Raw genomic sequence first — 12,543 nt, 5'->3', positions numbered from 1 at the left:
AAATGTTAAAAATGTTACATTTCCCACTCAGATTCTTGTAAATCAGATTTTTTTGGATCTCAACTTTCAGCTATGTTCTACAAATGGGAGTCAAATAATTTAGAATCTGACTTGACACCTTAAGAAAGGATCACCAGTCGTGCGTAAAGTCGTGCCTAAGTTAAGAATAGCTTTATGAAATGCCCCCTTGAAGTGGATATGGCCTTGGCTTTTGATGTTTTTGATTATGCAATCAGGGACTGTTTCACAAAGTTATGCATGACCTTGTGAACATTTGGAATGCTAAGTGCCAAATGGGATGTTTTAAAAACAGGACTTTATTTTTTATTAAATTCTCCCAAAATGATAAAAAAAAGAAATTGATGAAGATTTTCACTCATTCATTCTGAGTTTAAACTTATGAAAAAATTGCAAATGAAAAAAATATAAACATTGTGGAATGTATTTCAATGTAAGTTTGGATGTTAGATTCATGATTTCTACCTGTTCATTTATTTAACAACAAAAATATATACATGTTTAAATTAAAGATTCAGGGCAATATCTCATAACAGGTGAAAAATGTTTTCATATTTATTTTTATCCCAATAATTCCCTGATTTCAGTCACAATAAACGTCTTTTAAAAAGGTCATATCCATATGAAAGGATAAACAAAAATTAGACACAGCCTTGAATTTCCCTTCTAATTCTAAAGCGCTCCCTCCCGCCCTTCTGCAAAATTGGCATACGATACTAAAGGTATGGACCGAAGGGATTAATTAAATGTATCACAAGTTATTTTCTTTAATACTACTGTATCACTTCATGAAGACACTTCATCCTTTGTATTGGTGTTGAATGCTGGCTTCGCATCTGTCGCACTTCTCAATGTCATTAACATTGCTTATGTTTTGTTTACTTAATAGTAGTGTGTAAGTTTTATCACTTGCAGGGTAAATATTAACATTACAAAAATAATCATTTTGATTGTTATTTTTTTATATATATGGTTTTTTTTTAATTGTTATTTCCATTTTTTCCAATTTTTCCATGTGTTATTTTTTTTATTTTTTGTGTAAATTTCAAATTATTCATTTATTTATTTATTTTTATTTATTTGGGGCATCTGATTATCATTGTGAAGGCTTCATCTAGTCTCAGAGATGATGTGAGTTGACCACAAAGAGGATGTACAACTGGGTCTCAGTAACACAACAATTTGTAAAAAATCACAACTTCTAAGCAACAATCCTGATCGGTATATGGTGGGTTTCCTGATCAATATGGGCATGCAGCAATTATCTTGAATGGTCTTTGCCTAATTGCAGTCTATTGCAAACCTTGGTGTTATTGGGCCCTTGTAATAGAAATATGTATTAGTGCTCTACTGAGTTCATGAATGTTACTTTGAACATTGAAAAAAAGAAACAGGATCTCTGCTCTGCAAATTGGCATTGATATCCTTCAAACCATTCCAACATTCATGAGATTAGTAAGATGAATATTATGATGAACTTATTATAAATGGCTTGCACCAATCCTATGGATTAAGCAGAAGGATCAGGCAGTGTCATGGAGCCTAAAATACTCTCTTAGACATGCGATTTGATTACTGAGATAAGGCCAATCGCAAGGGTGTATAGTATTACGTCATTTTGATGTATGGATGTATGGCGAAAATGTAGTAGTGTTGTAGGATCATGTAGAAATAACATTCATGTTGGTAACATTATTACCAGGTTTGGTTTGGTTTTAGAATGAGATATTTGAATATTAATCAGTCTGATTTTCGCTGAAGAGTATTGAATAACAAGATTTGCTAGATCATGTTAGAAAGTATTTAATGTGATAAAATTAAAGGTAAAGGAGCATTATGTTGTCGCGTGTAATGTATTCATATAGAGATCAGTCTCCTTTTTGGTGAACGGTATTCAATAACAAGATCTAAAGGCTAATCAGTCATGAATATAGTTGTCTCACTTTTATGAAACATGTTGGAATAAAACAGTCTGAAAAGGATTGATGCAAAGATCTGCATACATTTTGAAGTACATGATAAGATAATCATTCATAATGTATTGCATCAATAATTAGATGTATCCGCCTAATGGTATGTTTGTATTATTTTCATGGATCCCCATTAATCTGTTGCGTCCCTGTACAAGGCAGGGACTATGGAAGTCAGTAGTAAACAAGTTGATTTGAGTTCGTCTCAAAGTAGAATGTAAATCGGAACTTGTAAGCAGTTCCACTTTGGAGGCGAGGCAAAGGCTGACCTTTTAAGGAGATACATATTATTACGGCGCAGAAGTGCATTGGCAATGCGTTGATGGGGTACTGTTCATAGTAGTTTTAGAACAGACGGCTTAACTGCTGGTGCGTGAGTCGCTGTCTTCGCTGTATGACAGCTATACATGTAACAACAAGAAGGAAAGCCAATGGAGAAAGGTTACATTGTAATACAGCCAGGTGAATGCTGACAAATTCACAGTTTTTAATGCACATCTTTTTTTTCAGTTACAAATGACAAAATTGTATTCATTTGTTCATTATTACTGATAATTGAAATGTAAACTTATGTATGGTTGACCTGGTTGAGTTACTCCAAGACCTTTTAAATATCATAACCAAAATGTTTATAAAGGGTGTTATGTTTGCTCTGAGTCTCTTCTAGCATTTCTCTATATCTATGTACATTTGTGAATATTGTCTCTTCAGTGTATTTAGCTATTTCTCTTAATCTGAAATTCATGCGTTATTCACATTTCTTGTTTTTTCTTATCATTCATGTTCATATCTTTCTCCACTGCAATTTTTTATCCTCTCATTTCTTCCTTTCACCATGGTTATGGGCGGCGGCTTCACCCCTTCCTGTTTTCTCATCCTCATACACCCATCACCCACCCCCTTGAAATTATATACTCCCCTTCTATAAAAATATGAATAATAAAAAATATGAATAATTAATAGAAAGTGACAAACAATGCGAAAACCATGAGCACATCCACTGTTGCCACAACTACCACAACGGCTAACAACACTACAACTACTCCCACCTCCCCTACCACTTCTACATCGACCCCCACCACATTGGCCCCGCCCACGACCACGCCCACAACCACATCGCCGGGGCAACCATCTCAAGCACCCTCCTCCAGCCCAAGTGTGTATTCTATGGGATCTTTCCGCGATCTGTCGGTGGTGAGTGCGCCTGATCCCCCCCTCTCGTCCAGTGTTTGGTCACTTGAGGTCAAGGCATGCAGGATTGGTCACTTTTCAGCACCCCGCCTGGCCCCACCCCTAATCCCACTCTCGTTGTATGGACTGAGGAATGGAGTTTTATGTGTATGCTTTGTAACCCCGCCCCCTTTCATGTCATGTCTGTTTATTACCCCTCCCTCCTTGCACTGTGTGTTTTTTCGTCATGCTATGGTCACACCACGAAACCGACTCCATACTGACTGATGATTTGTCATTGGAAGCAACATAATAGCTCTGATCGGTCTGGAGTCGGTTTCGTCGATATGACCGTAGCATTAATATGATGATGACAAGCATGTTAATAACATTGGACCCTTCCTCAATTTCTGTTCTTTTCTTAATATCTGAATAAATGATATAAGTAAGTAAAAATCTGAACTACTCCAAAACAATCTATATGAAAAATTAATATAATACTGACAAAACACATTGAACTCATATCAGTTAATTTTCATGAAGTTCACCTCTATCCCCTCCCCATCATTCTTCATTAAAAAAATAAAACTTACAGTCCCACCTTTGCTTGCTTTAGTTTTGTTTTTGAAAATAATCCTGCATTCATGTCTCATGTTTGTGTATTGCACTCCTTTCTCTCTCTCTCTCATGAGTATCCTCTATTTGAAGTCAGAATGTTCTTGACTCTTTAACGCATGATCCGGGAAGTGTTTCACGAAGCAAACAGTCATAGATTTTCACTGACTAAATCGCTCTCAGCCAATCAGATGCATAGATATCAGTAGCTTATAACAGTTGCCAGTGAAAATCACTGGCTGTATGTCTTATGCAATGCTCCCCATATATCTCCTAGTTGTCTGCAGCTGACTATGATAGACCACAGATGTTGATCAGTCACATCCTACTTCCTTTCTGTCTTATTATGGATATGTAATCAATTGTTCAATTGTATCCATACCCTGTTGCACAGACATTGCATGTTGTACTACTATCACTATTCTTGATGTTCTCAATGGCCTGTTTTCACAGGCAACATCGCATGTTGTACTATTGTAAAACTATTCTTGCTGTTATCAGTGGTCAGTTTTCACGAGCAACATTGCATGTTGTACTTCTATCACTATTCTTGATGTTATCAGTGGTCAGTTTTCACAAGCAACATTGCATGTTGTACTGCTATCACTATTCTTGATGTTCTCAATCATGGCCTGTTTTCACAGGCAACATCGCATGTTGTACTATTGTAAAACTATTCTTGCTGTTATCAGTGGTCAGTTTTCACGAGCAACATTGCATGTTGTACTACTATCACTATTCTTGATGTTCTCAATGGCCTGTTTTCACAGGCAACACCGCATGTTATATTATTGTCACTATACTTGATGTTAACAGTGGTCAGTTTTCACAGGCAACATTGCATGTTATACTATTGTGACTATACTTGATATTCTCAATGGTCGGTTTTCTCAAGGATTATTGCATGTTGTAATACTGTCACTAGTCTTGATGTTTCTACTGGTTGGTTTTCACATGTTTTTAATATGTTGTGAATATGAAAATATGGGAGAATCCAACAATTTTTTTTCAAGAGCAAAAGTTTGTCAGAGTTGCTTTGAAGTCATGTAAATTTTTAGCAGGTAATATAAAATGTTTTAAACTTTCAACAAAGTTTAACTGCTCCCTCACCCCAAAAAGATAAACATTTAGCAAGATTTTATAATATTTCATAATAAAACTTTTGGAGCAAGAATGCAAATGTATTCACATTTGCCCCCCCCCCCCCCATTCGGACCCCTCGCAAAACATTGGTATGCCTGTAAAATCCTAATTTTTTCTTATTACTTTGTATACTGCATGCCTGTGCGTTTCCTTTTCATATTGAAAAATTCTTTTAATGATGTAGATTACAAGTCCATTGTTAATACTAGTATATGAATATGGAGTATTATGTGTAAATGTAATTTATTAGAATGATCTAATCAGAATATTCTTGCCTGATATGTATTTGAGTATATATATGCTATTCCGTGAATTTTTCGTTCAACACGATTTTTGTAACTACAAAACCACTGTCTCATGAAATGTGTTGATACTGTTTTTAGGTGTCACCCTAGAGATGTTAGAAATTCAAACCACGATCAGCATATACCCATCTAGAAATGTTATTCTAAGAATATCAGCATGTTTTATATTTATTGGAAAGGGATGCAAAAGGATGCCTGACATTTTAGATATTTTGATTTCTACAAAGGAGGAAGTTTGATAAAAACTGGCATTATCAGGTTAAGATGAACATTTGAATTTTTCACTTTGACAGTATGTAGAATATGAATATTTTGTTTGCAACTTTGTGACATTTTGTACATAAACCCAGTTTATTTACCATGTTTTTATTTCATTATTAGTGCTGTTTTTTTTTTTTTTTCAATATTAAGAAGTGTATCATATAATGTGTTTTATAGAATAAAATACTATATTTACTGTTAAGTAATCCTGTCGTAAAGTTCTCTCGCCAGTAGGGCTTTGATATAAGAATTGAAAGTTGATAGAATCATTTTTTTTAAATGTAGCATATAGAATGATATTAATTCCACTTTATATCAAATTTATGTACAATTATATCAAATTTATGTACATGTGTAAATGCATTTTTGTACACTAGAGATGCTTTGTAGGTAGTTATGATTTCACTTTGAAAGTGGATGAATTAGTTTTTTGACCACCTAAAATCCTGCTTGTCATATAGCACTTCATATATCTCTCACATTTTAATGCTTAGAAATAGAATTGGCATTTTCAATAGTGTCCCGTTAATTTAGAAAGAATTCACTCATAGAGTGGTATAGAGCATTAAGACAGCTTCATTAGTTTGTAGCATGGACCTACAAAGAGATGGACATTCATCGATTAGTTAATGAATTGACATGTGACCGTCGTCATTTAAATAGCATTCTCTTCATATTTGTCTCGTTTGATTCTCTGATGGTCAACCGCCAATTAGGCATGGGTTGAAAGTAGCACACCATGGTGAGGCAATGATATTGCACAAACTGTATGTGCAGAACATAATTAATCATTTAAATCCTTGGAAATCAATTTACTGTTCTGGTTTACAATTGGTTATCTTAGTTCCATGTCTTAGTTAAATGTATATTTCTAGATAGAGGCCATATCGTGATTGATTGTTTTTCATTTATAATCCCATTTTTTCCAAGTTTCCTCCTAATATTCCTCAGATACAATACATGGCACATAGTGTGTAGAGATTGAGGTCATTATAAGTGTGCAGAAGTTTGCAGATCTAATAATAACACATTTCATATCACAAAAATTGTTTGATTCTCAATTTTGCTGCTCCAAATCTGAAGCATGTTTAATAATTGAAAGGCATATTCTTAAAAACAGAGTATCAGCCAACAAAAATAAAGATTGGGAAAACCTTTTGTTTGTAAAATGATCAGTGACGCCTTTGAAGTCGCTATTATCAAAACACCTGTATGTTTTCATTAAGATGCACATAATCAGGTGACGGTGACTATCGTTACATCAAAGGAAGGCTTGCATTAATAGTCCATCTCTTCGTAGGTCAATGATAGCAAATTTTCACTGCATTTAGAAGTGTGTAGAAAATGTAGAGAGTTGGAAGCACCTTTTGCTTTCACAGTAGAATAGATTGTATGAATCAAAACCACCTTTTTCAACATTTTTCTCACTCTTCTCTCATGTATTTAAAAAAACAATTTTTCTCCAAACTTTACATTTATTTCCAATTCCTGGTGTGGAAGATCAGGGAGCATTTCATGGAGAGTTTGTTGGTGATTTTCATTGAAAACTTTGCTCTTAGCCAATTAGATGCAAGGATTTCAGTAGCTTATAACATCTGTTGGTGAAATTTCGCTGACAAAATTCTTCATGAAATGGTGCTCTAATTTCCATGTATTTCATACCCCTTCTCTCCATTTAACTTTTATTTCTCTATTTCTCTATCTTTTCTCGACTCAAATCCTAGTTACACATTTTTTGCGATTTCCATTAAATATCTTAAAGAATTTTTCTCGATCTCTATAAAAGATATTTTCCTCTTCATTTCTCTATCCTGATTTTACCTTGTCTTGAGTGGTTTAGGATCTTTTAACAAAAATTATGATATTTTCTAAATATAATAATTATCCATCTCTTTTTTTTATACTTTCTATCTATCTTTTGCTTTTGTCTGTATACATTTAAACAGCCCATACAAAGTGATCTATCTTTCCCATAATCTGCATTTCTGTTCAATTATAATCCATTCTCTCATTTCCATAAACATTTAAACTATCCACCACCCCAAATAATCACTGAACTTCTCTATCCGTCCATCTTTATTTTTCATTTTGTATTTCCATGCTTTACCTTCCCATTTTAGTTTTCCTTTTTGCCTTCATCACTTACACAATAACAATCTTATCGTTCATCCCTCCATCCACGCATTCCTCCTTCGACAGGCTTGCTTGCGTAAGGTTCTCCATTCAAAGCAAACCAATGAGCGGACTCACTTCTCTTCTCTGCAGTCTCTGCATGTAAGGCTACCGTAGCTTGTCCAGTAGTCTGAACCCGACAGAGAATTGTTGCATGTTTTTGTGGAAGTGTGAATGCGATAGAGAATAGTTGCATGTTTTTGGAATAGTGTGAACGCGATAGAGAATAGTTGCATGTTTTTGGAATAGTCTCAACCCCAGGCAGCACGATTGCAGACTTATGACGCAGTCACTTTCTCCCTACAGTGGCCATCGCAAGTAGCCATTTTGATGATTTTTGTACGGGTGATCCATATAGAAATACTTAAAACTGCTGTTTTTGACTACCTATTTGGGATCCATGCGTGCACCGTGGGGGAAATGTGACTGCAGCAATAGAGAAACAGTTGTGACACCAAGGAGAAGAGCATTTCATACACTGCAAAAACTCCGGTGTTGATTTAACACCAGCCCGGAATCTATATATGTCCACACCAGAGAAGTATTGAAACGATACAAGTGTGGAATCAAACCGATGCTGTTTTGATACTAATTGGTGTTGTATAAACACCTATCTGGTGTTAGACCAAACGAAACTGGTGTTGTTTAACACTTCTCTGGTGTGGACATATATAGATTCCAGGCTGGTGTTAAATCAACACCAGAGTTTTTGCATTGTATCCAGTCAAACCAACTTGAGTCACTACCTCTCTAAAAAGACCACAATTTTGATTTCTCTTGAATTATGTACCATTGAAACATCTATGACTAAAAAAGGCATCAAACAAGAAAAATACATTTGTGACCACCTGTAAAGAAAGACTGTCTGCCCATAAAGATCACAGTTTTGGTTTGTCTTGAACAAGTTTGAATGAATAATATTTTCATGTTAAATGGGAAGAAGAAAAGTTAAGTATGTATCACAATAATCTTTATAATAAACAACAACACAGAATTAAATTTTGATTCAGAGATCATGTTACTTATTTCTATGCTTGAACCCAGATTGATTGAATAATTATCTTCATGACTTAAGTCAATAAGAAATGTTCAAAGAATGCATTACTCATGTGGAATTGCCTTTTAGCAAGGAATGTTAAATACAGTAGCATGAATTTGTTTTACTTTAATACCCCCTGCTTGATGTACATGTATTATCCATCAATATTTGTGCACGTGGGTAAAAAGTGTTTGATTTATTATACACAACTATTCTTCTGAGCAGAAACAAAATTATATTTCTTTAGATTTGTTTCATGAATGGCTAATAACTACATGTATCTTAGGACGGTTAATTGTGTTTATTTGAATAGAATAGAGATTTAAAGGGATGGTCCGGGCTGAAAATATTTATAGCTAAATAAATAGAGTAAAATTCACAGAGCAAAATGCTGAAAATTTCATCAAAATCGGATAACAAATAACGAAGTTATTGAATTTTAAAGTTTACCAATATTTTGTGAAAACAGTTATATGCACGTTGTCATGAATATTCATTAGGTGGGCAGATGATGTCACATCCCCACTTTCCTTTTTCTTATGTTATTACATGAAATCATAAATGTTTCAGTTTTTCATAGTTGTGTAAATGATATGACTCCATTATGATGAAAAAAGTTGCAGCAATAAATAACTAATTCAATTCAATCTTCATTCCATTTCCATTCAAAACAGAATACAAAGTAATATAAAGTAATACAAATCAAACATGCACTTAATCAGTTGTCAATCCGATTGTTTTAGTTCTTGCTAGAAATTTTTGAATAAACCTAATTTCATATAATAAAGTACAAAAGAACAAGTGGGGATATGACATCTTCAGCCAACCTAATGAATATTCATAAAGACATGTCTAGAACTGCTTTACAGGAATAATGCAAATCTTTAAAATTCAATAACTTCATTATTTGTAATCCAATTTTGATCAAATTTTCAGCATTTTGCTCTGTGAATTTTACCCTATTTATTGAGATATGAATATCTCCAGCCTGGACCAACCCTTTAAGGAACTTTTATCATATTAGGTAATATTTAAATTACATACCTAATGAAATTTGAATATCAAGAAATTTAAATAGGAATATCAGGAGCGTTCTGTTTGGCTATCTTTGTAATAAATCTGCAAATCTTCAATACATCTTTGATATTTTTTCCAATCTTTCTTTTGGAAAGGTGCTGATTAATGTAATTTGGAATTTATGATGTCACTTTGATTTAATGCAATGAATTATTGCTATGGAATATTGCATTCCAAAAACTCTATATTTTTCTTTCCTTTTCTTTCATTCAGTTTCCTTTCCTTCTTTGTGTTTTTTTAATATTTTTTAATATTTTTGTTTGTTACATAATTAACATTGTCTTTTAAATGAATGAACCTGTAGCTAAGTTGTCCCCGCCAAATAATTGAAATTGTGCCTGTTATACTTCATGTAGGCCTTCCATGTGGTTTGTCTGTGTGAATATTGTTGAACTTTTTTGAGTATCAATAAGCTTGTATCGAGAGATAGTGAGTGATATTTTATTGTAAATGTTTCAAAATTATATAGTTATGTCTACAATATATCATTTTGATAGTTTCCGTGCAAGTATGTACATGTATGAATAATATGCATACTAAATGATGTACATACTTACAATCATGTTTCGATCATTCAAGATATTTTGATGTTTTTGAAAATTTCTTGTGACAATTTTTTTTAAAGGAGAATGAAACCCTTGAAACCAGCTGAATCCATATCAAAGAGAAAAATCAAAGAAACATATTGTTGAAAGTTTGAGGAAGATTGAATGAATAATAAGAAAGTTATGAGCATTTGAATATTGAGATCACTAATGCCATGTAGATCTTCCCATTGGCAATGCGACCAAGATCTGTGATGTCACACACGTACAACTCCCTCATTACTTTAGTACTTATTTCACTTATATTCTCACTTTTATAGAGTCTATCACAAGGTGAGGTGTTCTCTTTATATGAGAGGACAAGTACAGAGGTTTCACAACATTATATCATTGATGAATCGTTTGTCATATGATTAGAATGAGCAAAAAGAGATGTTTTGGGGTATATTTTCAGTGTCCAAAAGGGGAGAGTTGTTCATCTGTGACATCATAGATCTTGGTCGCATTGCCAATTGGAGGATCTCCATAGCATTAGTGATCTCGTCATTCAAATGCTCATAACTCTTCTATTGCTAGTCCTATTTTACTCAAACTTTTGTTGATCTTATTCTTTGATTTTTCTGCTTTCACCAAAGCTAACTTGCTCCGAGAGTTTCATTCTCCTTTAAAGTTTTATCTCTGATACATGAGTTGAAATGGTCTATTGTACATTAAGTGTTTTGTTTAACGATAGATAAGGATAAAAATAACATTCTGAACATACTGTATTTGTGTCAGTGATATTTGTGACATGTATTGTGTGTCATAAATATTTCCAAATGTGTCATTTTATGTGTTCATCTTGTGATATGTCCAACATTTACATCATATTCTCAAACATGAATTCTCTCATATTTTCAAGAAAAGTTATTATTTAGTTATAATCGCACTTCATATTACTTTTCAGCCTTATTTTGAATTCTGTTCATTGTTATTATGTCATTATGGTTTGTGTTTTAGATGTGATACGGTGCAGATCAGTTGGCGAAAGAGCAGAATTTATTCACATTCATGCTTTCGCAAAGCTTTTCAGTTTTTGTGTTCTTTGTGTAGCAATATGTGTTACTTAAGATATATATATGCAACAAGTTCAAGGCTCAATGCATCACTAGTCACTTTTTATATTCTGTATAAGGTGCTATATGAATTCAAATATTATTATTATTAGTTTTAGTCAATATAAATTGGGAAGTATTCTAGCTGAAAGCACTTTGCAAACTTCTAGTTTGTATCTTTGTCTCCTTACATTTGTCTTTTAACATGATATGTAGTATAGAACTGTGCTTCCTGGAATATGCTGCCTCCATATTTATTGACTCTCCAGTTAAACCGATGTGAAAATGCCGTTACACCTTGCATAGATGCATCGAGCCCACAGCGTTCTTGCATAATCCCAAGAAATTAATATATGGTGCTAATGGTGTTCTGACACCGATGTTAAAATGCCCTTATGCATTGCACATATGCATTAAAGCTAACAATCTTTTTGCATCAACACCACAGACTTATAAATGGTACCCAGGGCGTCCTAGCACCAATGCAACAAAACCCTGCAGAGAGCTACTTGTTACATTTTTTTAAATGTTCCAACAAGTTCAGTATTGACTAAAATTAATTGATATAGAGCCCTAATATTGTATTTTTTGGTTAATTATTCCTAATACATGTAGTGTATCAGTATGGTGCAATGTGAAAGCTTAACTTTCTTTTTGTAGGCCTATTAGTCTGTATGTCTGTACTTGCAATGAAAAATTATTTTTCCCCCCAATGTAACGATAGTTGCGCCTTGTTTCCTCTGGTAAAAAGCATAACTGAGCCATTATTATTACTACTATTATATTCTTATTCCCTCCAAATTGTTAATTATTGTTTGTTAAACCTTTTTTTTTCATTTTCCTGATTGTATACACATGTATCTTTACATCTTGTACATGTTTATCAACAGTTGATGTAAATATGCAAACAATATTTCCCCAGTAGTTTTTGGCTGCCCCCATTTCAATGTTAATAATTTGGGTTTTTTATACATTTTTCTCTTTACTCCAGACAACACCACAGGTTGACGAAGAAGGATTCAGCATCAAACCTGAGGATAACAGAAATATCCTTTCTCAAATTTACGATTTTTGATTATCATTTTTATTTTATTTTAATTTTTTTATAGATATCTTCTTCATTACTTGGTTTTC

At 33.5% G+C, this 12,543-nt stretch overlaps 1 protein-coding gene across 1 annotated transcript in view; it reads left to right on the top strand.

Moving 5' to 3' along the window:
- Positions 1 to 12,543, top strand: part of LOC129271041 (F-BAR domain only protein 2-like) — a 79,585-nt gene that overhangs the window by 26,483 nt on the left and 40,559 nt on the right. The window contains exons 11-12 of the mRNA XM_054908390.2: positions 2,952 to 3,182; positions 12,401 to 12,455. Of these exons, the coding sequence (XP_054764365.2) occupies positions 2,952 to 3,182; positions 12,401 to 12,455 (286 nt within the window). The remainder of the gene's footprint in view (positions 1 to 2,951; positions 3,183 to 12,400; positions 12,456 to 12,543) is intronic.

The sequence above is a fragment of the Lytechinus pictus genome, chromosome 11 (assembly GCF_037042905.1).
Source record: "Lytechinus pictus isolate F3 Inbred chromosome 11, Lp3.0, whole genome shotgun sequence".
Taxonomy (NCBI): Eukaryota; Metazoa; Echinodermata; class Echinoidea; order Temnopleuroida; family Toxopneustidae; genus Lytechinus; species Lytechinus pictus.
Note: the sequence above shows the minus strand (reverse complement) of the source record. Positions and strands in the feature narration are given on the sequence as shown.